This window comes from Capricornis sumatraensis, chromosome 8 (genome assembly GCF_032405125.1).
Source record: "Capricornis sumatraensis isolate serow.1 chromosome 8, serow.2, whole genome shotgun sequence".
In the NCBI taxonomy this organism is placed as follows: Eukaryota; Metazoa; Chordata; class Mammalia; order Artiodactyla; family Bovidae; genus Capricornis; species Capricornis sumatraensis.
The window spans coordinates 8,786,315-8,809,766 of NC_091076.1; the positions used below are offsets into that span (position 1 = coordinate 8,786,315).

Below are 23,452 nucleotides of genomic sequence, written 5' to 3' on the forward strand. Positions count from 1 at the left end.
TGGGAGCCAAGCCTTGCCCCCCGGGCCCCTGGGAGCACCCGGGCTGTTCCATAGGGCAGGAAGGGGGAGGGAAGGAAGGAGGGGGAGCCCTTGGTAGGAGCCGAAGCCCACGGTCAGGGCTTGGGGCGGGAGGGCTGAGGTTGGCGAGGCCCCTTCCTGGGACCCAAGGGCTTGACTTGCCATGGAGCCAGGCCTGGGAGTGGGGTGATGAGTAGGGGTGGAGTCATCATAAATCAAAAAAAAAATAAAATAAAATAATAAAATAAAAAATAAAACCCATCACAAAAAATGTACAACTCAGGTGAGGGTAGAGGCAGCCTCTGTTTAGGACCCCCTCCCCCAATTTCTCAAGAACAGAAACAGCAGAGAAATAAATTAAGGGAAGCAGCGGCTGCCACCAGCCAAGCGCCCATAACCAGCCACTCCCACCCTGGCTGCGGAGGTCGGCGAGCTGGGAGGCCCGTGGCCTACCTGTCCCCCAACCCCGTGGAGGGCAGAGGCTCCCGGCCCCGCTGCCCTCCGAAGCCTCGGCCAGGCGGCCCTGGAGGCCCGGGGCAGTGTCTCCTGAGAGGAGGGGCGACAGTGTGAGGAAGAGAAGGCAAGGCCGAGATGAGTGGCGAGGGAAGTCACTGCTACGGAACTAGCTGGTGCCCAGATTAATGCCAGTGAAGAGGGGCAGCGGGGAGAGGACCGGCGGGGGGGCTGTGCTTTCAGACAAAGGCCCTCCCAGAAAGGAGGATGCCATCGTCCCTATTCCGGAGACTAGCAGCCCCTATTCTGGAGACTAGCAGCCCGGGCGGCCCCTGGGGGCCGGGGGCCCATCTGCCCTGCGGTCCCCTCCCCTCCCAGCCCTGGGGTCAGCCCCGCCTTCTACCCAGGAGGGTGTGGGAGAAGATGGCACAGACTTTTTGAGGAGGGGAACAAATGTCCCCACAGCAGCTTGTGGAAGGAAATGCCCAGCCTCTGGGGAAGGAGGGGCAGAGGATACAGTGTGGAGGGAGGCCGAGCCCCGCGCCTAGCCTGCCAGCCCCAGGCCGCCGCCAGCCCCCCCCCCCACCCGCTTCTGGGCTGCGCGGCACCCCCGCCCCAGCCCCCAGCCGCCCAGGCCTCCAGCCCAGGGGCCTGAGGTCAGGGGAAGGCCACCTCTGGTGGTTTGCTTGGAGGGGAAGGAGGAGAGGAGAGGGGAGAAGCCCAAAGTGGGCCTGGCGGAGGGCCTGACAGGGAACTCCACCACTCTTGCCTGAGAGTGTTCCAGCCCTGAGCCACCCTCCCGGGAAACCCCACAGATCCAGTCTCGACTGTCCCAATGGGGCAGGGAGGAAAGGTGGCCGCTGGGAAATTTTTTTTTTTCTTTTTTCTTTTTGGTAATAAAAAATTTCTTGGTTTAGGCGAAATACTCTGTGCAACCGCAGTACCGAGGGGGAGCCCTGCCCCCCCACCCCCTCCCTCCCCTTCCTTTGCCTCCTGTGGGAGAGGGGGGGAAGGGGGGCTCTATGGGCAGGGGTAGCCGTGGGGAGGGGGAGAGAACCATCTCCCATCCCCCACAAACATGGAAGAAAAAACTGAGAAGGGCGGGGAGGGGGGAAGTGCCAGCAGGGGAGACACACCGACCCATCTCTGCAGTCTGGCCCGGGCGGGCGGAGCGCCGGCCCCAGCAGCGAAGTCCAGCTGGCCGCCTCCGCGCCCCCCACTCCTGGCAGCCTATTAAAGCTTAAGCTCGTTGGCTATTTTGGAGGCAATGTTTTTGAAGGCCATGGAGGTGCCCGATATCCGCTTAAACCGAACACCGTTGAGAGACAGCCGCGGCAGTTTGCACACCTCCATCTCCCACTGCACGAAGTTCTCGTGGCCGGGCGTGCCGTGCATGCACAGCAGCATGTACTTCTCGTGCAGCTCGCTCTGGCAGCTGTTGGCGTCCAGCACCTTGCGGATCTCCCGCATCATCTCGTTGGGCTCCATGGAGCTCGTGGTCTTCATGCTCCACGTGAAGCGCAGGGAGCGGGGCTTGGCCTCCCGAAACTCTTCCTTCTCTTTGTCGTTGCCGCCGCTGCCCACCACGTGAGGTCTGCTAAGAGGGCAGAGGTGGGCGTCAGGCGGGGGCTGCGGTGTCCCACCCACAGGAGCAGCCCCCTGGCAGATGGACCCTGAGACCAGAGAGGACAGCGGGAGGGTGCCCCGGAGGCAGCGGTGCTGGAAGAGGGAGCGTTAGAGCTGGCCCGGGGAGCAGAGCGGGGCGACGAGCGTGGGCAGCCCTGCACCCCCGTCTCAGGGCAGAGCAGGGAGGAGAAGCCAGCCCCTGGCCAGGGGTGACGAGCTGACAGCTCCATGCTTTCCTTTGAAGAGGGCTGGGTCGGGGAAGAACGGGGCGCACTGCACAGCAGCCCCGAGCAGTTCACAGACCGGACAGAGAGAAGTGGCTGCTTCACGAGAGCTGAGCTTGTCCGTGGGTGGGAGTCTGTAGCCCCAACCACCCGACCTGAGGCTCCTGCTTCCAGAATCCACCGGATCTCAGGAGAAGGGCCCACACCTGCTGCAGCAGGGGTGAGGGGTGCTCTGAGGAGAGGGAGGCCCCACGAGGGTGGGGCCAGGGCAGAAGCACGGGAGGAAGAGCCGTGCGGCAGAAGGAAGAGAGGAGCAGGAGGCTCGCGGCGAGCCCGGTGGCCCGCGCAGGGCCGGCGCTGGCTCCAGCCCTCTCTCACCTGAGCGTCTCCACTCGGTCTTTGCTTTCAGGTTCATTCAGGTTCCTCAAAAAACAGAGCGAGGGAGAGTTTAGTGCTGGGACCTCTGTGAGGGCGGGTCCGGGGAGGTGCCACCGGTGGGTGGGCGGGACCCCAGCCCAGAAGGCCACCTGCCCATCACTGGCAGGCTGTGAGGCTCGGTGGCCTGTGGCCCCTTAAGCTGGCAGCTTGACCGTCCCTCTCCCACAGGGAGCCCAGCACGGTGGGGGGTGCTGGCCCTCCCCACACGGAGATCTGTGCCAGCGAGGAGCCAGGGAGGAGGGTGTGGACGTGCGGGCGCTCATGGAGCACACAGTCCACAGGCAGGGCTCTGGGGAGGGGGTTCCTGCTCTCGGGGCCCATGGCTGGGTCTCAGAACCGCGGTCCTCTCAGAGGGAAGGGGCGAGGGGATAAATAGAGGCCTATCTCGGGAGGCTCAAAGGGCTAAGACCTGCTGGGAGTGTGCCTGGGGCTCAGTGTCTGGGGCTGGATCGGGGGGAGAAGGGCCCTGAGGCCTGCTGGAGACAGGCCTGCCTCCCTCTTTCTTTTATAACTCCCCTGCCTGCCAGGCCATCTGCTGATTCAGAAGGGAGACGGAGGGCAGGGCAGGGCAGGGCAGACACCTTGGGAGGGTGGGTGGGGAAGAGGTCTGGCCCCGCTGAGCGGCTTCTCCAGCTCCTGGCTGGAAGATGGGTGCCTGGAGCCGGGGAACTGGGGGTGCGGAGGAGAGCAAGGACGGAGGAGAGCGCGAGCAGCAGCGGCACATGTAAAAGGACACAGAGACGAGACGCACGAACGCAACCAGCGCGGCGAGCAGGCGCCTGCGCCGAGCAGGGGAAGGAGCCTGGCTGCGCTCTCGGGCCCCACCTGGCTCCTGCCCCGGGGGTGGAGGCCCCCACTGGGGCCCCATGAGTCAACAGCCAGCCATGCACTGAAGAGCTGGGTGGGGAGCGGCGGGCGGAAGGGGGAAAGCCTGGAGACCCTGTCTCGGCCGTCTGTCAGCCGGGCACCGGGTGCCTGTCAGGTGTCCCCGCCCCAGGGCAGGGCCTGGGCTGCCGGCCTTGGGGAACCAGGGCTCCAACCTGCTCCTCAGCTTGGTATGCGGCCCACCCAGGCCTCCAGACAGGACGAAGGCAGGGCTGGGGGCGACAGAGCCAGGAGTTGGCCCAGGAAGGCAGGTGCCTGAGTGCGGGGGGATCTCCCTCTGCTGCCAGGGCGCAGGGGTAGGACGGCCCAGCTCCTGGCTTGTAGGAAGCCACAGGCCGAAACCGGAGAACACAGCCCAGAGAGGATGTTCGGCTCCAGCCGCCCAGCAAAGGCTGGAGGCCCGAGGCCTGCTGGGGTGGGGGAGGGCTGGGCTTGTTCCACGGAGCTGCCAGAAGGGGGTGCTGTGCCCCGCTCGAGAGGCAAAGGCTTCTCGGGCCTGAGGCGTCAGGCAGAAGCCTGGACACCCCGGTGTCCCTGCAGCGCCCCTGAAGTCCTGCCATCCCAGAGGACCTGCAGTTCAGGGCACCAGGGAAGAGGAGGCCCAGGAGACCCAGAGTGAGACCCCATCCCAGACACACTTCTGACCCGGGTGGAGCTTCTTCAGAGCGCATGCACAGACACGGGAAACGGCCAGAAGAGGAGCCCATCACAATTTGTGACCAAAACCCGGGGTAGGGGGCCAGGGGGAGGAGACAATCTTAAAGGGAGAATTCCCTGAGAAGGTCCCCCTCGCTGGGGGACGGGCCCATTGTTTTCAGAGCCATTTGCCCTCAGTGGGCAAACGTGGCCTCGTGGGCCACCCTGTCAGAGGCCGTCGTCTTCCCTTTAAGATGGCAGAGACAGTGCCACACAGACATGGTTAGCAGATGGAGAAGGGCGCAAGAGCCAAAGAGGGGCGTTAGTGATGGAGGCAGGACACAGACACACACACACAGCGGGCTCAACGCCTACCTTCTGGCAAACCTGAAAGACAGATTTCTAAAAAAACAAACAAAAAAAGACAAAATAAAAAAAGAAATAAAAAAAAAAAAACCAACAAGACGGTATGTGGATAAGCAGGTGGGGAGTGGGCTTTACAGGTTCAAGGGTCACCCCCACTTTCTGAAGAGCCGCTCAGCGAGACTAGAGTCCCAGACACCCCCATCTGCTCATGCCCCACCCTGCAGCCCCGCAGCTGTATGCCGAGGTAGAAAGGGGCCCAGCCTGGCTACGCTAGCTGAGTGGAGCAAAGTACGGAGGAAGCGCAGGCAAACCCACTCTCTCCAAGCCTCCTGCTTGCTGTATCCTGAGCTTCGCTAAGATGGCTGAGGAAGCAGGGAGATGGAGACAGGGAGCACCCCGCGAGGCCGGCTGCTGGATGCACCTCAAGGATGAACGCTGCTTCTATGGGTCATCAGGGGCCAGGAGTGAGAAACCTCATGAAGAGGATCTCCACCCTGGTTCCCACACTGGAAAGGCTCAGAGTGCAGCAGGCTGCGTGGGAGCCACCCTGGGCCCCCAGCAGTCACTTAAATCGTGGCCTTCATCCTGGCACACTGCTCCACCCCCACCCCACCCCGTCCAGCCCAGCAGACGAATATGGCTGCGACAGACAAAACCAACTGGGTGGGGAGCAAGGAGGTCAAACGGGGGGAGACAAGAGACCAGGAGAAACTCTCCTTGCCGGCCCAGCCTGGCTCAGGCCTCATGACTTTGCAGCTGCGTCACCAAATATAAGTTTCCATGGGAACCCAGGAGAGAAGAGGGGGGCTTTTATTTTAGCATCTGAGTTCACACTCTCCTAGAGAGGAGGCGGCATCGGCCATCTGCTTGGGCCAGAGAACAAGGGGTGTGTATGAGGAGCTGGGAAGGCCTGAGAGGGATGGACAGGTCTGAGCGCCTCAGGTGCCAACAAGACTCACTTTCTTAGGCTTCCTGAGGCTGCTTCTAACCCCCTAGGGACCTACTCCCAGCTCTAACCCCAGGTGTTCTCATCCCCTCCCCCAGGCAGGTGCAGGGCCTGGCCTCACCCTCTCTGCTGCCCTAGGCCCCCTACTCACCTGCGTACAAACTTGGAGGTGAATTTGCTGAAGATGCTCCCCGAGGCCCCCCGCCGGCCCTGGCTGTTGCCAGAGGGAGAGGCTGGGGTGACACCGTAGGGCAAATTCTGCTGGTCCCGCACCTGCCGGAGCTGTCCAGCGTGGAAGGTGCTTCGACTGGACACACCCCGGGGGAAATTAGTTCGGTCTGGGGCTCCACCACTGCTGCTGATGTTGTGGGCGGAGGGGGAGGCGACAGGGACACGCTGGGGGGCTGTGCTGTGGGAAAAGAGGTGGGGGTGGGGGAAATGCATCAGGGCACAAGGCGGCGGCCCCGCCAGTGGCTGGAGCGCCCTGGGGTGGGAAAAGGGAAGGGGAAGCTAGGGCAGAGGGAGGCAGCCACCACAGAGGACACAGAAGGAAGGGATGTGACCACTGAGGACGCCAGTAAGGGGGAGTGGGGAGGAGATGGTTTCGGGGAGGGAGGGAGGCAGGGAAGGATTCGTGTGTGGAGAGCAGTACAGGCTGGAGAGGAGCAGCTCCCTGGGAGCTCGGCAGACTGGAACCTCCAGGGGACAATGCCGACCAACCCTCAAGGGCTGAGTCCCTGTGATGCTGACTGTCCCGGGGTCCTAGGGAAGTCCAGGAAGGCTCAGAACAAAAAGGCTTCCTTCTGGAGCCTTGGGGCGGCTTCGGGCATGTCTGTTCTGAGAGGGAGAACTGGAGGAGAAGAGGGCCGTAAGCTACTTTGCTTCCCTCGACCCCCCGGCTGTGCAGCCGCCTCTTGTGGCTAAGATGACAAGAACAAAGCAGGACCCCCAGGTGGGAAGAAATTGTGGGGGGTGGAGGGGGGCAGGCTGAGGGCAGCGGTGCATCAGCTGCCCCACCACACTTGCCTGGGCCGCGGCACCTCACAGTTACTGTCCGTGGGGGGCAGCCCAGTGGCCTTGTTGGGGTGCACGGAGGCCGACATGGATTTCTGGTGCTGGCGGGGCCGGGCCGCAGAGACCGCGGCGGAAGCAGAAGCCGTGGAGGCCCGGGACCCTGGCATTGTTAGGCTAGGAGACAAAAGCAGCGGAGAGGCCTGGGTTAGGGGCGGGCGGGGGCAGGAGGCTTGGTTAGGAAGCAAGGGCGGGGCGGGAAGGGCCAGAGGGGAGCCTCGGCAGGATGCACGTCAGGCCCAGAAGCGGCAATGGGGCACAAGTCAGAGCCCAGGGAGGCAAGGCTGTGGAGCGGAGGGCAGGGCGTGAAAGCCGACAGGAGGCCACTGCCCCCGGGCTGCACTGGTCTCCTAGGAATTCCAAGAACAAGGACGTGCTGTCGCCAGAAAGAGCAGGGTGCTGCTAAGGGGAGTTTTCATTAAGCTCAGAAGACAAGGAGCCAGGAGATCAACACCGACGGTCAAGGTCAGGGGCTTCTGCTCTCACAGGCCCAGCTGGAGTCACCCTCAGTGTGTGCACCCTTCACGTGGGCATCTCTGGGTTCTGCCCTGAGCCGGGGTCCCTGGGGCACTGATGCCCAGAACAGCACAGTTGCCATGCCCTGGCTGTGGTCAAGGAGCAAGAAAGTGGCTGAGATGGTCATGGAGTCACACTGGGTACCCTGCAAGAAGCGGTCACAGGAGCACAGGGAGGAGGAGATGGAGGGGAGAGCAGGGAGGTGCTGGCGTGTGGACGGCTGGACTGGACAGAGCCAGGACGGGACTCCGGGGAGCGGGAGGGGAGGGTGCTGCTGACAGACGTCACCGCTGGGGGCGTGGCTCCGGGGGGCACGGCAGGCAGGGCCCAGGCCTGCTCACCTGTCTTTGCCATTCTGGATGGAGGCCTGGCCAAGGCTGGCCCTCTCCAGGAGTGGGGAATTCCTGCTTCGGTTTGTGCTGGTGGAGAGGACGCTGTTCTGTGGGGAAGAAGGGGAAGAGCTATATCAGAGAAAACCAAAGTGGTCACAAATCCAGCTCCCTTCTCCCCTTTCTATCGTGAGCAATGGCGGGGGCGTGGCGGGGAGAAAGGATGTTGCTTTGACTCTGGGGGGCAGGGTTTTCTACAGTAAGCACAAGTGGCCCAGGAGGGAAGGTCAGGTAGGCAGCCAAAGGAAGCCGGGTCTCGTTAAGGCAGGAGCTGCCTGGAGAGGGCAGGCCCCACAGCAAGAAGGCAGGGTGGGGGCCTGGGAAAGAGGGCGGGGCTGGCCGGGAGCGGGAGGGGCGTGGCTCACCGTGGAGGGCGTGGGGGTGGTCTTCTTCCTCTCCAGGCCAGGCAGGGGGCTGGCAGGCACTTTGGCTGTGCTGCTGGCCTTCCGTCCTGACTCCCGGTCCTCCTCAGGCCGCTTGTTTTCTGCGTTGTTGCTCTGAGTCTTCTTAGAGTAGGAATTGGAAGTGGGGATGGCAGGGCCAGCTGCTGGGCCAGAGGGACGGTGGGAACGCGTAAGGGCGAGGGCGGCACACCGAACACCCACCGTGTGCTTCATGCTTCCTACCGTGTGGCCAGCAACCCCGTTTCACAGTGTGAGGGAACTGTACTGCAGTGACCTGCCCAAGGACATGCTAGTAAGGGCTGAACAGGACTGAAACTCGGCTGTGCCATCCGAAGCCCCCAGAACCCAGCGGAGAGGGGTGTGCCCCACACCTGCCACTCTCGGGAGTACTCACCCTGGTCGCTGAAGCGCCGCTGCTTGGGGTTGGCGGAGACGCTGCGCTGTACCTTGTGGGAGGGGGAAGGGGCGCTGCTACTGGTCAGATCAGCTGAAGGCCGGGGCTTCAAGGTGATGGTGTCGCCCTCCAGCTGCGAGAACACAAGAGGGAGGGATGAAGAGCTGCTTGTGGACAAGCCCACCTCCACGCCACATTCCTGCCTGACACAAATCCACCTGGGCTCCCGTGAGACATACCCACTGCAAGACCAAAGTGCATTTAGATAAACACAGAGAAAAACAAGTAGCAATGCAGACCCTGACAAACAGCCAAAGACACACCAACCTCCCCACAAAGACCCCCGCTCTTAGAGGAGGACACAGACACATATACACACACACACTCGGGCACGCACGCACACGCAAAAAGAAGCATTCAGACTCAGAGACATCCCCCAATACCTCCTGAGCAGGCTAAGAATCAAGAAAAGGAGTCTGACACCACCAGGGGGACAGGGAGGCCACACGTGCGTGCAAGTGGGACACACAGATGGTAAGCAGGACCTGACTCCCACAGAGACCCATGGGTTCAGGTGCAGACATGGTGACCCAGACAAGCAGAGAAACAATCACGAGGCCTCCAGATGGACAGACGTGAAGGATGGACGTATAGGCCCCCAGATACACACTCCCAGACATGAGCACAGAGCAGAAGTAACACAGACTCACGGCTCCTGGAAGACACAAAGCACCCAGGAATCCCGAGACTTCTCGACACAGAGACACAAAACATATGGAAACACGCCTGGGGGCAACAAAGAACTGACCCAGATGGACCAAGACCCTGTCTAACCAACACAGAATGAACCAGATATACTCACCGTGTGGTAACCCAGACCCAGGCCCGACCCCATCAGCTTTCCTATTGAACCACTGATGGTGATCAGAGAAAGCAAAGGCCAGAGGGGCCTTAGCGACCCCCCAGAGGTGGGGCTTAAAATCAGTCAGTAGAGAGTACAGCCACACAGCCCTCAACAGCCGCTAGAAGCAAGGGGCTGCTGCTGACAGAGGACGGCACACACGGGGATGGAGCGGGGGCACGCACCTCGGAGCTCTTGTAGCCCAGGAGCAGATAGGTGGCCATCACCTCGTTGTACCTCTGGCCCACCAGTGAGTCCTGGATCTCTTCCCGCGTGTAACCCATGGACACCATCAACTCTGCTCGGGAGGGCACACAGTTAAGGCAGGTCCTGAGTCCCAGGCAGGCTCGAGCTCACTGCCCAGCACAGCCTCACCTGTCCGTCGGGGGTCCTTGTAGTCAGGGAGTGGCTCCACATAAGGCTTCAATTCATCATCTTCGTGACCCACGTTCATCCACCGATCTTTCATGATTTGCTGGGGAGCAAAGGGAAGGAGGAGGGCAGAGAGGGAGAACTCAGCCTGGAGGTTTCCTTGGGACCCAGGACCTGGCCAGACGGTCTCAGGCTGCTCACCTCTAAAGTGCCTCTCTTGCTGGGATTGAGAATGAGAAATTTCTTGAGCAGGTTTTCACAGTCTGTGGACATGTAGAACGGAATACGGTATTTCCCCCTCAGTACCCGCTCCCGCAGCTCCTGTAGGAGGGAAATTTAAATCACCCAACGACAAGGGTTTAAGAAACCTAACATCCAGGCTCCTGAGAGTCTGACTGTCCAGGCAGATAGAAACGAAATATGATAGGAGGCAGAGGGCCTGGGACAAGGCCCCTCACTAGAGAGGCGGTGCAGTCAGACACCCCACGCCCTCGGGCTTCAGGAGCCTGAGGCTTGCAATCCTGAGTGCCTTGGAGAGGTGAACAAACATACAATTTATCCCAGCTCTCAAGAGAAGAACTGAGATTATGATGCAGGGTATATAGTGCCTTTTAATAGCTGCTACCTTCTGTAAGCCCTCTGAAGCTCTGGCTCAGGAAAAACGTAGAAAAGCAGTGAAGGTGAGAGGTCGGGGACAAGACCAGCGGCTAAGAGAAGAAATGAGAATTCAAATGATCTAAGCTTATACTTCACTCCACCTTGAGGTTCTGTCCATCAAAAGGCAGGGATCCGCTGACCAGTGTGTATAGGATAACTCCCAGGCTCCATACATCCACCTCGGGTCCATCGTACTTTTTGCCCTGGAAGAGCTCTGGGGCAGCATAAGGAGGACTGCCACAGAAGGTATCTAGCTTGTTCCCAAAGGTGAATTCATTGCTGAAGCCGAAGTCTGCGATCTTGATGTTCATATCAGCATCCAAGAGCAGGTTTTCTGCCTGGGAGGTAGGAAGGAAAATGTCAGGGAACCAAGTGGACCACACCAAGGCACCAGACAGGAAGGAGATGAGGGGAACAGAAGGAAAAAACAGGAAGTCATCTTCAATCTTAGTACTGTTCCCACCAACTCCAGGGCGGCCTCCAATATGTGTGAAGACGCGGGGCTGGGTTGGAGGAGGGTGGCAAAGCCCGCTCCTCACACAGGCAGCTGTATGAAGGCTGGGATCTGAAGGCTGAGGGCTGTGAGCTGTGGAAAGCGTCCCTGTCAGGCCTGGGTTAATCGTGGTCACCTGCGAGGACTTGGGCCGGGAAGACCCAGAGGTAGTCTCTCACACACTAACATCTGAGGGACAGAGATGGGAGTGCTCACATCTGCAAAGCAGCTGTGATGCAGCCGTGGGACAGTCAACCCTGTTTCCTCGGCTGGCTGCCAGGCCTGGCAGTGCCGGAAAAGGTGGAATGGCAGAGGCTCTCTACTCGCTGGCGGGAATGGAAGCTCAAGTTCAGTCACACAGGCCTGTGTCAGAAGCAGCCCTAGGGGCTTCCTCGTCATCTCCAAAAAAATTACAGGCTAGAGCTTCCCTGAACATCAGGGTGTCACGGTTCTGTCACTGTTCACAGAGGTGAACGGCCCAGCCCTGACTCAGACACGGGAGACGAGAGCGCGCCTTACCTTTAGGTCTCTATGAACAATGAACTTCTGGTGGCAGTACTGCACAGCAGACACTATCTGAAAGGAAGGAAGAGGGGTCAGCCCGGAGGCGGCCACACGGGCTGGTGGAGCTGCGACCCTGTGACCGACTTCCAGCCTGCCACACTGATAAGCAGGGCCCAAAGGACCCTCCGAGGCTGCTGAGAGATGGCAGCTACTCCCTGCATGCCAACCCCCCGAGCAGAGGTTGGGCCCACAGCCCAGGGAGGGAGTCACACCCACCTGGCGGAATTTGGCTCGAGCCTCTTTTTCTTTCATCCTGCCATGAGCCACTAGGTAATCAAACACCTCTCCTGCAAGTGACAGGAGTGGGGTCTACATCAGAGCTGGCTGGAGCTGGGGAAGGCAGGGACACAGGAGCAAGAGGCAATTCCATACCTACCTCCACTGGCATACTCCATGACCAGGTAGAGCGTTTTCTCAGTCTCGATCACTTCGAATAACTTAACTGCAAGAGCAAGGGCCAAGCTCTGAGTCAGAGCAGCAGCAGGGGGTCACAGGTCAAGCCCCGACATGCACAGGGGCATCCTCAGAACAAACGTTTCCTCCCCTCTCATTCCTGCTCTCCCGAGGACAAGCTCCCCTCGTGGCAGCCACACCGCTAAGGACAGCCCTGAGCTCCAGGGGCAGAGCCGGACTGAGCCGGGCCTCCCCAGAGGCGTCCTGAAGACTCCGGACTCCGGCTGGCACCTCGCCTCCGGGAGGAGGACTGCAGAGGAGGACTACGTGTGGGAACTGGAGTCGCGCGGTGGGGGAGGGAGGGGAACGACGACGGTCCTCACCTATGTTGGGGTGGTTCAGAACCTTCATTATTCTTACTTCACGGAACAGCTGGAAAATAAAATAGCAGCAGGGGTCATGCCCGCTCAGCTTGCTCCCTTCAGGTCCCCTCCAAACAGATCCATCACTAGGATGCTTTTTTCCGAACGAGCAAAGAGGCAGGGTGAAGAAACAGTTTGGCAGTCCACCTCTTCCACGCCCGTTCCCAGGGGCTGAGAAGGACCCGAGGGGGGAGGAGAGCAAGAAGGGTCAGCACGAGGCCAGCGGGGCTCTCCCGACCTGCACCCTCAGGGGCAGCATCCGGACGAGCCAGCTGTGCCCTCAGGCACTGTCTACTCAGATCCAGCCCCCCAGCAGCAGACGGTTTTGGCTGGGTGCCTCCAAAGGAGGGAGTGTGAGCCCATGGACATGAATATTTAGAACCTGAGCTGCTTCTACAGTTCACAGACAAAGCAGACTCCAGTGTGGTCTGTGTGAAAGGGCAGGGAGCTCTGAAGGGGGACCCTACTGTCTTCTGACTTACAGAAGTCAGAGGGCTCGGCACTCGTGGGTGCGCCTTTCTCTCCTGGGCCGCAGGGTGGTGACAGAAGAAGCCACTCCTATATATAGCTGATGCCAATTTTAATCAAATCCACCTACACACACTCACGCTCTCTTTGTGAAACAAAATCAGGGACTCCAAACCATACATTTCCATAAAGAAAAATGACAGAAATGAACCCCATCCCCTCTGCGGGGGCCAGAAAATTGGGGGTGGGGTTTCGGTAACTTCTAGGCCTTCCCACTTGCACAAGGGGCGGAACTGGCTGTTCTGCGTTTTTGTTTTGTTTTTTGAGGGGAGGTATGGAGACCTGATTTAGGGAGAAAGTGAACCTATCTTGTTTTCCCCTTTAATGAAGTCCCAGAGCTTTCCTGAGCTGGAAAGGAAATGGGAGACAGGTTTTCCAACTCTTGAAAACCTGACTCTGACCTTCACTCCCCTTCCCTGCTGGAGCCCAGGTTTTTCCTTGCTTTCTTCTCTGGCCCAGGAGATAACGTGGATGAAGAGGCAAGAAATCCTGGACACCAGCTCAGTGGCAGGAGTGGGGAGCAACACTGAAATGGGGCCTGAAGGCAGCTGCCAGGGCTCCTCCCGAGGGCACTCGCTGGGCCTGCAGAGTGCCCTCCTAGGAGACCGTGGACTTTTCTGAGCTTGGTTAGAGCCCTGAAGAGGCCAGCTTCTTCAAGGTGTGTCGTTTAGGGATTGCTGCTGGGATCAAATTTAAACAGAGAGATCTGGCCAGAGTCAGTCTCGCCTTGGCCATGGAGTGGGTTAGAAGGGACATCTGTCTGGTGCTGGTGTCTTCCAGCCAGTCAGGAAGAGGCAGGGAGAAGAGACAAGTGGGAGACAGGACGGCTGAGCCAACGTTGGCAGCCTGAGATGCTCCAAGGACCGAATGGCCCACACCAGGCTGGCTTCTGCTCTGTGGGGTCTGAGCCAACGTGTCCAGAGTAGTCCTCTTTCCCTTCCTTCCGGAAAGCTCCCAGCAGGGAAGCCCTGGTGATGACAGCCGCATTTCCTCTGACTCAAAGAACCGTGAGGGGATCCCAGGGGTACCAAAAACAATAGGAAACACCTTGGTTTTGGCCGTCAGTGTGTCATGGCGCCTCAACACACACTAATTTTGTGTCTCTCTCAGTAACAACTCCCAACCCCGAGCCCCAAGCTTCCCAATCTCGCTGTAGTTGGCTCTGTTAGCATGAGATTATACCCTCTCCTAACCCAACTAACACAATGTGCTCATGAAAAGGAAAGCTCAATCTGCCATGAGATCAAAAGATTTGGGTTAATCAAGGTCAGAAAATCTGAGCCAGGGTCATCTGGAGAATGAGCAAATCTGACTGAGCTGAAAAGGGGCTGCTTTCTGGGAGCCCGATGGGAGACTTCTTCCTTTCTCTAAACTGCCTGAGCCCAGGGCGGGGGGGGAGGGCTGTTTCTGGCTCTGCACCGACAGTCACTGGTAAGCTGTCCCTCCTCTGCAAATGAAAGCCTTCTTTCCTCACTCCTACATATGTGGTGCCACCTGGAGGGTTCCTTGACCAGCTAGAAAGACTTCAGTTTCCACTGTACGTCAAGGGAACCAAAAGTCTCACCTTGCAAAGACTATATGCAAATCACTTTGCCAACTGTTAGTCAGGAGGAGCCTAAAAGTGAGAGGGAAAACTGGGAGTATCTGTCCTTAATCTGCATGTATCATCAGAGGCTTGAAACTGGAGTTCAGTTTCTAAAAACCCCAGCCCTCCATCCCCATTCTCTGAAATGGAGCTGGCCCAGAATCCAGGGGCAGGTTCTCTGCCTCCTCTTACCCCTGTACTTCTTAGAGCCACTCCCCTGCATCATTCCAGATGTTAAGGCAACTGCTTATGTCTCGAGTAATAGCTGCATACATGCGTTTTTGCATACAGGCTGGTCACAAGCCAGAAAATAGCAAGATGCTGGAGGCGGGTCAGACAGATAGGCTGAGGGGCTGGGAAAAGGCAGAAAGACTTCTATCGAGCCAGTGTCTGAGGCCAGGAAGCCCAAGCAGAAGTCAGCACAGAGGGTCCAACAAAACCCTGAAGACAGCAGAGCCATGGAGAGGCATAGTGGGGACAACAAAATAACTGGAGAATCTGAACCAGGGGTTCACGTGTCTGTGTGTGCTCAATAATGTCTGACTCGGGGATCCCACAGGCCATAGCCTGCCAGGCTCCTCTGTCCTGGAATTTCCCAGGCAAGAATACTGGAGTGGGTTGCCATTTCCTTCCCCAGGGGATCTTCCCGACCCAGAGACTGAATCCGAATTTCCTATACTGTGCCACCTGGGAAGCCCAGGGGGGCAGGAGGAGGTCCAAATGGGATCAGCAGATGAGCGACTCCTGACAAAGGTTTAGAGAGGGACAGCATGTACTGTGAGCTTACTTTCTGGAGACTGGAGGAATTCAGCTGAGTCTTGTCAATGATCTTTACAGCTACCTGCGCAAGAGACAAAGAAGCCCAAGATTATCTCTTTGACCACGCTAAGATCAGGATTCAAATTCATATTTCCGCCATCTTCTTAGCCTATCCCTCTGAGCATCCCTCTCTTTTCAGATCTCATTTCTGCCTGATGAACAGAAGGCTGCCTTGGGGAGTAGCCCTACCGCTACTGCTGGGGCATCGACAGTGGGAGATGCTGCCGTGTCCCCAGGTCCGGCGCTCACCTCTTTCCCCGTCAGGATATGCCGAGCCAGCTTCACCTTGGCGAAGTTACCCTTGCCGATGGTCTTGAGGAGCCGGTAGTTGCCGATGTGGGGCTGCTCGTCAGCAGAAGTGGCTGAGTTGCGGCCCCGCAGCATGTTGGACTTACTGCTGGGCTTGTCAAGGTGTCCCAAGGGGGGCTGCCGGGTAGAAACACGCACACCTTGAAGTGTGCCACCCTTCAGCTCCCCATGCCCTGGCCCTTAGCTCTCTGCAAAAAATTGTTAAGAGGCTGGGGTAGGGGGGCAGGGAGGCATGCAGAGAGCAAGTCATAAGGCAGGGGAGTAAGAGGAGAGGGAAAGCGAGCCCCGCTCCACTCTGAAAGAGCACAGACTGGGGTCCAGTGTCAACATCCTACTACGAGCCGTCCCATCCCCGGCTCCACTCTCTGGAATACGTCCCCCGTGAACAGCCCAACAGTTCCTCCTCCTCGTGTAGGGGAGCGCCGCCTACTGCCCTCCCTGTGGCCTGCTCACACTTTAATCAGGCCCAAACTGAACACTCGAAGGGGCAATGTGGTCAAAATTACTGCAAAGCACTCAGCACCCAGGGCTTTACATTCGTCTTCACTGCGCATGACTGTGCTGATTTGCTGTCTATCTTGTAAGAATGGAAGCTCATGAGGGCGGGCACGTATCATTTATTCACTGATACAACCCAGCACCTAGGTAGACTGGATTATGGTAGATGCTCAATGAACACTTGTGCAATGAACACATGGAATGATGATCTGAGCAAGGCCCTCCTTAGATATCCCCTAGCTCAAATAAGGGTGTGCGGAAGCAGAAATGACAACAATTGGCACCAACAGGCATATACACGTAACACAAAAAAGGCACCGTCCAGATGAAAACATCCATCTATATGAACGCCTGTCCGGTCCTCAGAGGGCTAAATGTAGAGTTCCAAGTGATCCACTCCTAGCTACACACCCAAGAACAACTTGTACACCCATGGACGTTCATAATATCCCACATTCACAACTGCCAAACAGTGGAAACAACGCAAATGCCCCTCAACTGACAAATGGACGCACAAACTGTGAAATATCCACACAGTGGAATATTCATGGGCAGTCAAAGAAAGGAGGAGGAGCACGGACATATGCTACAGCAGGGAGGAACCTCGAGAACGTTACGCCAAGTGAGCAAGGCTGGCCACGAGGGGCTGCAGGCTGTGCAATTCCCCTTATATGAAATGCCTGCTCTGGAGTAGGCAGATCCAGAAAGACAGAAAAAAGAGATGAGTCTAGGGCTGAGGGGACTCCCCTAAGGGGAGGGGCCTTCCCCAAGGGGAGGGGCCTTAGGGATGACAGCTATGGGCTGAGCTTTCTTTCTGCGGTGATGAAAAAATTCTAAATGAAATGCTGACTGTGGTGATGGATACACAGCTCCATGAATTTACTCAAATCCCCTTAAGGGTACACTTTAAAGGGTGAACTGTATGGGATGTGAGTTACATCTCAATCAAACTGTTGAGAGTCTGGTCTAACGCTGGTCAAGAGCCCTGATCTGCCTCTTCAGAGACCCCGGTGCCACCACTCCAGCGCCACGCGGGTCAAGGGCAGCCAGAGCCCTGTCCCAGAGCCGTCCAGAGCTGCCCTGGAAGCTTCGAGGATACAGTCTGGAAGCAAGCAGGGGGACCAAAGAAGCGTGCCTCAAAGTTCTTTCTTTCACAGTCCTTTCTGGCTCTCGGTGAAACCCTCAAAAACCACAAAGAAATGACTTGTTACCACCCAAGGAACTGTCCAGGGTTCCTCGGCAAGGAGCATGCTTCCCCAGCCAGCTGCTTTTCAGCCCTAAGGGGCCACGGACAAGGAAAATCCTCCCTCTGCCCCCACTTCCGAGAGAGGAAGATGGGTGGAAAAGTTTCCTTGGCAACCTCTAATTCACCTCCTAAGTATCTGGTCCCGCCCCTATTTTCTGAGGATATGAGCCAAAGGCAGCAGGAGTCTGGCAGTCACCAAGTCCTCAGAGTTTGGAATGAGCATTTAGTGTCGACCTGAGGGTCTGGGTCCTTCGCTCCCTGAAGCTAATCTGGGCATCCGACTGCCCATCCTGAGCTTGGCCCCTCTGCCTCCATGCTTCTCAGCCCTGGGGCTGCTCTGTGTGGCACAACTGACCAGCACCCTCTCCCCACTCCTCACTCCCAGGCTCAGCGGCACACTATCTTCACGGAATGGCAACAAACGCCCTCCACACTGGGACAGAGAGGCGTGACTAAGAGCACAGGAGGAGAGACAGACTGCCAGGGTCCAGGTCCCAAATCTGCCTCTTACTCAACACGTTAACTTCACTATCATCAACAACGTCCTTAAGAGGGAGATGACATTACTACAAAGCAGGAAGAAATCCTAAAAGATGACCGACACGGGATGCTCCCACGTGCGGGTGCCATGACCGACACGGGATGCTCCCACGTGCGGGTGCCCTGACCGACACGGGATGCTCCCACGTGCGGGTGCCATGACCGACACGGGATGCTCCCACGTGCGGGTGCCCTGACCGACACGGGATGCTCCCACGTGCGGGTGCCATGACCAACACGGGATGCTCCCACGTGCGGGTGCCCTGACCGACACGGGATGCTCCCACGTGCGGGTGCCCTGACCGACACGGGATGCTCCCACGTGCGGGTGCCATGACCGACACGGGATGCTCCCACGTGCGGGTGCCAGTAGATGGTCCAGTGGGTGCCGAGGAGCTCCGTCCCACAGGCCGAGGGTCTAGGTCAGGCTCCCCCCGTTTATGAGCATTAGTTTCTTATCTGTAAAGTGGTGATAAAACAGTCCTATTTCACATTCATTAAGTGACAGAAAACATGTAAAATGCCTTCAGTTCAGTCAGTTCAGTCGCTCAGTCGTGTCCGACTCTTTGCGATCTCATGAACCGCAGCACGCCAGGCCTCCCTGTCCATCACCAACTCCCGGAGGTCACCCAGACTCACGTCCATCGAGTCAGTGATGCCATCCAGCCATCTCCTGCTCTGTCGTCCCCTTTTCCTCCTGCCCCCAATCCCTCCCAGCATCAGAGTCTTTTCCAATGAGTCAACTCTTCGCATGAGGTGGCCAAAGTACTGGAGTTTCAGCTTTAGCATCAGTCCTTCCAAAGAACAGGTAAAATGCCTTAGCCAATGCTTAATAAAGAACCACCACGATTACCATTATTTTTGGTTCCCCTGGTAGCTCAGACAGTAAAGAATCCGCCTGAAATGAGAGAGATGTGGGTTCAATTCCTGGGTTGGGAAGATCCCCTGGAGAAAGGAACAGCTGGGTGACCCACTCCAGTATTCTGGCCTGGAGAATTCCATGGACAGAGGAGCCTGGAAGGCTACGTACGGTCCATGGGGTCGCAGAGAGTCAGACACAACTGAGCGATTTTCACTTCACTTCAAATGCTACACAGCCTGTCTGCAGAGCCAGAAGTCTCACGGTCAACAAGACTTTCACATCTAAGTCAAGTCCTCCTGATCCAGCTGCAGCTCAGATGGAGGCCAAGAGATGTAGGGTCCCCCCGCTGGGGAGATGTCCCTGCTGGGGAGAGGTCCCAGCTGGGCATCAGCCACTTTGCCTTCACAGGAGGGGACTCGCCAGGGCAGCTGCAAAGGGTTAGTTCCAAGCGAGGTCTCCAGGACACTCAAAGAGAAGGTTCCGCCTGTCTGGGTCCCAAACAAGCAGAAAACGCTGGGGCGTGTTCTTTGATTCCCCTGCTCTACAAGCCACACGTTCCCCTTTCTGACAAAACCACTCAACTCTCAGGATGCCAAGGACACAGTCCTTCTCTCACCCCTCTCCCTCTTCCATGTTGAGACACAGTTCCCACAGCAGGGATGAGGGACAGAGTGAGGGAGGGAGAAGAGAAAAGTCCTCAGTAGGAAACGTTCCTTGGACCAGGGCCCTGCGCCCGGTGGCTTCTTCGGAGGCTGAAGCAGAGGCAGGCGTGCAGGTGCGACCATGGAGACAGGGCCCCTTCCACGGCTCTGACTAGGCCCATGTAACCTGGACACAGATCTCACCAACAAGGTGAGAGGCTCACGACTGGCTGTCCTTCTGGGCCAACTAAACAGGATCTGGTCAGAACCACGCTCTGCCCCCCACCTCCATCCTCCTTGCGCACAGACACGGAACACGACATCCTCCAAGCTCTGGCCCACACCACAGAATGGGCAGGCCCCAAAGGCCTCAGAAGTCCGCTGAAAGTGGACACCATGGCCCTCAGGCAGCTTTCAGAAAGAACGAGGGGTCACCCTGGGCGGTAGGATTTGGAACCAAATAGCAAAACACGCAGGTTACTTAGCAGGCCTGACTGAGAAGTTGGGCCTAAGCAGCTTTGGGGTCTTCATTCGAGAAGAGGGCAGAATTCAGGGCATGAGGATGAAGAAAAACAAAGTCTTCTATCCAGTGGGCCCTTCAACCTGGGATCTCAGAACCCGGCCTAGGCGTGTTGCCAGACTCGCCCGGAAGACAGCCTCCACCCGGAGCGGCCCGGCGCTGACTCAGGTAGGCAGGGCCCCTTCCCTAACGCTGGAGGCTCTGACCAGCAGTTCCTCCCGAGAAAACCTCACGCTGTGGGGCCTTGCACTCAGGGCTGGCCTCGAGTGTCCCGAGACTTCCCCAGAGCCGGGAAGGGGCCAAGCCGGGAAGGGCGACAGGCGCTCCTGGGCCAGAGGCAGACGGTCGGAGGAAACCCGTCCCTTGGGCACTGGCCCCGGGGGCCGCCCCCGCTCCGCCTCCCCTCACCGTGGCACTCGTGCGCCCACCCGGGGCCTCGGCCTGTCTCGCTCGTTCCTTTCACTCTGGCCAGGCCTGCTGACTCCACCTGAGGGTCGACTCTTCTCTGGGGATTCACCCTCTTCGTTTCCTAGCCCGTGCCTCTTCCCAGGAAGGTGCCTCGCGCTAGTTAGTGCCTGGCTCCATTTAGCAACTCCTCAAAGATCCTGCGTGTGGGGTGGGAGGGATGAAAGAGGAGGGAGCGATTCCACAGCAAAAAACCGAAACGAAAACAGGGGGCAACATACCCGGCTGGAGAAAGGGACAAGGACTACCAGCAACTTCCATTCAGCAGAGCCCAGAGCAGAACCTGTCAGGCAGCGAGGGCAAAGTACAGAGGCCGGGAAGGGCCAGGCCCAGGGCGGGGGCTGCTGGCGCCGCCAGCCACCCTTACTCAGCTGAAGCAGGCGACACCTTCCACCACCTCCTCAATGAAAAAGAGCGCAGCAGCCAGGCCGAGCGGCTCTGGGAACCCGGACTGTGTCGCAACCGAAACCACCACTAGCAGAGAGAGCCCGGGCTTGGCAAGGAGAGGGACGGGGACAGAGCCCCGTGGCTTCGTGCAGGCCGGGGCCTGGTGGCCAGGAAGCCCACGCAGTCCTCGGACACTACCCAGGAGCCGGGTGGGAGGAAAGGGGCCCGAGGGGAACGGGAAGGGAGGGAGACAGAGAGAGAAAGAGGCGGGTTTAGATCCACTTCCTCCTCCCTCCCCCTCCCCGGAAGTGGGCTGCCCCACCCTCCCCAAGGTGCTCTGCTGGGTAACAGCTGGGAGAGGGTGAGGAGGAGACTTACTCCAGCCCAGGCTGTCATAAAGCCATTCGTGCACCTGCAGCAGGTGGGACCTGGGTAGGGGCTCACATCTGCGAGCGGAGGGGGGGCCTCCGTGTGAATCAGACAGGCTGCCCCAGAGAGCGGCGGCAAACCCGCCATCAGGACCAAGGGTGGGGGTGGGGGGGAGCAGGACCAGCTGTCCAACAGTGGCAGATGGACGTCCTACTTCACAGAATGCAGCATTCACCCTTAGAAAAATGCACACTCCACTTGGATGGAGCGATATGGACATAGTATCAGGAGATTCAGGAACCCTAGGAAGCCCCTTAGGTCTATGGATTCTAGATGAAGAAGCTTCATCACTGATAAGACAATGAGATGTTTCATCTTAAATCTTGCCCAAAGGTTGGGTACAAACCAAACGTTTCTCTAATTCCTTCCAGCCCCGATTCTGGGAGACCGTCTCCAGGCTCCCCCAGGCCCGGGCGCAGCAGGGGCAGCCATTCCTCACACCTTCCTCTGGCCAAGCCCCAGCGGTCCAGGGCGCCTGCTGAGCCCTCCTTGCCGTGTTCTGGGTTCCGGTGCTGACTTTTCCTCTGGCTGCCAGATCTACTTCACATCCATTCCACTACTCTAGGCCAGCATCTTTCCCATTAGGCAACTCTTTCTAAAGCGCTCATGCCAGGAGGCCATAAACTCCTCCAGGGAAGGGCAGAGCTCCCGGTGCCCTCACAGCACCTGGCACAGACACATGGCAGACGGCGCTACTCCGTGTTCACCTTCTGTATAGCCCTGGTCAACAGATTCGACATCCCTGGTACTACCGTCTGCTGGCACGTACATCCTGTGTTCTCCACACCATAAACCTAGCATGTTCATTTTACATATGAGAAATTTAAGCACAGAAGTTAAGAGACTTGCCCAAGGCCAGCCTGCCAGTGCAGAGCTGGGCCTGGGGCCCAGTGCTTTCGTGCCCACTCCAGCACTCTGCTGTTCCTCACGGCTGCCTTTACCAGCTTCCCTTCAACCCTTCCTGAAGACTAATCTGCTCTTATTTTTCCCCAAAGCAGCAGAAGTCTCTGGTTCTTTGTTCACACACTAAGAGGAGGGAGAGATACGAAGATTCAGGAAAGGTGCTTGGCACAGCGGGAGCGCCAATGTCTGGTTAAAGCCAGTTTGGGGGCTGGGGACTGTTTCACAGCACCCTCTCCTCTCACTCCTTCAAAGTGGGCACTCAACTCAGTGGAAGAGATTAGGCTTTATTCCGGACCCTGGGCTTTCAGGCCTGCCCCGCCGCTCAGATGCCAGAGTGGGGTCAAACAGCTTTATTTTCTAGCCTCCAGGGTTCTGTGATGTGACGCAGGGATCATTTCCTTGACTGCATTTGTGGGAGGCAGTGACAGTTTTGTAAACTGAGGAGGTACCGAGCACTGACCTCAGAGACGTGCGGGAGAGATGGGAGGACTGAGCTGACACGCCATGGGGCAAAGCACGAGTTCTTTCACCCTTCCTCCTTCACGGCACCCAGGAGCCTTCTCTGCACCCTTTCAGCCTGAGCAACTGTCCCTCTCAACTGCCAAGAGTCAATAAGCCAGCGGAGCGTGCTGGGTAGGAGAGCTCTGGGAAGGCTGGCAAGCACGGATGGGTGGAGGGCCTGGACACACCCCCACCGTGAACTGTGACCCTCCGCCTGAGGAACCCCTGCAATCCCCTAACACTCCACTGCAGAGGGGAGGTGGGTTTTTATGAAACCGCTCCCTTCTCTGAGCCAGGGGAGATGTCTCCCCAACAAAGGAGGCCAGCAGAGCCTGCGACCAAGGCGAAGCCAAAAGGAAGGTGCCTGGCTGTCGTCCGGCTGTCTGAGCTTCACATTTCACCCCGAGGGTGGGAGACGGGCACTGCAGCCCAGGCCTCGCAAGGAGTCCATGCTCCTCCCAGCAGCCACGGCAGAGCCAGCGTCTGCCTGGAAGTCTGGTGGGCAAGAACTGACCACAGTGAGCGCCGAGCTGAGCCACCCTCCAGCTCACACCCCTTCATGCACAGAAGCCAGCGTGCCAGGAGCACCCCTCAAATCTCCTGTCTTCTGAGTCACTTGAAATGCTGGGCTCCTCTTCAAATACGGTGGATTCTACGGAGCAACCAGAGCTTTAAAAGTTTCCATACCACTTCATCCCTGGGCATCCGCTCGCCTGGGGCCTGGTTTCTGTCTCAGTCTCCAACTACTGTTGCCTGTTGAGCACACCTTCAATGAGCGCCCACTGCTGGAGCCCGTTTACAAAGTCCAGAGAGATTTGGCTTCTGCCTCCAAGAGACTGAGAGGACGGGGACCATACATGAGACTCACGATGCGCCCGTGGACGGCACGGCAGAGCTCGGGGGGCACCGGGCCCGCTGGGAGTTCTGCTTTGGTCCTTACCAGCTCAGACCACCACCAGCGAGAACACTCAGAGCTGCCAGATCTCTAGACATGAGGACTCTAGCTGCTCCCACTTCACAGGATTAGTGTGAAGAGGAAATGAGAAAGTCC

General features: G+C 58.3%; 1 protein-coding gene across 5 annotated transcripts in view; it reads right to left on the reverse strand.

Moving 5' to 3' along the window:
* Window positions 1-1,085: 1,085 nt before the first annotated feature.
* MARK2 (microtubule affinity regulating kinase 2) overlaps window positions 1,086-23,452 on the reverse strand; it is a 36,927-nt gene continuing 14,560 nt past the window's right edge. Inside the window, exons 2-19 of one of the 5 annotated variants that reach the window (XM_068977934.1) lie at window positions 15,350-15,526; window positions 15,069-15,122; window positions 12,130-12,178; window positions 11,730-11,795; window positions 11,570-11,640; window positions 11,309-11,365; window positions 10,398-10,634; window positions 9,841-9,960; window positions 9,643-9,742; window positions 9,453-9,565; window positions 8,367-8,499; window positions 7,934-8,115; window positions 7,521-7,618; window positions 6,619-6,780; window positions 5,744-6,001; window positions 4,656-4,682; window positions 2,700-2,744; window positions 1,086-2,065 (exon numbers count right to left, since the gene is read on the reverse strand). In XM_068977934.1, the coding sequence (XP_068834035.1) occupies window positions 1,705-2,065; window positions 2,700-2,744; window positions 4,656-4,682; window positions 5,744-6,001; window positions 6,619-6,780; window positions 7,521-7,618; window positions 7,934-8,115; window positions 8,367-8,499; window positions 9,453-9,565; window positions 9,643-9,742; window positions 9,841-9,960; window positions 10,398-10,634; window positions 11,309-11,365; window positions 11,570-11,640; window positions 11,730-11,795; window positions 12,130-12,178; window positions 15,069-15,122; window positions 15,350-15,484 (2,268 nt within the window). In that variant the 5' untranslated portion in view covers window positions 15,485-15,526 and the 3' untranslated portion in view covers window positions 1,086-1,704. Of the gene's footprint in view, window positions 2,066-2,699; window positions 2,745-4,655; window positions 4,683-5,743; window positions 6,002-6,618; window positions 6,781-7,520; window positions 7,619-7,933; window positions 8,116-8,366; window positions 8,500-9,452; window positions 9,566-9,642; window positions 9,743-9,840; window positions 9,961-10,397; window positions 10,635-11,308; window positions 11,366-11,569; window positions 11,641-11,729; window positions 11,796-12,129; window positions 12,179-15,068; window positions 15,123-15,349; window positions 15,527-23,452 lie in introns of those variants that run through there. The other 4 variants (XM_068977937.1, XM_068977935.1, XM_068977938.1 and 1 more) reach the window with 4 other exon arrangements.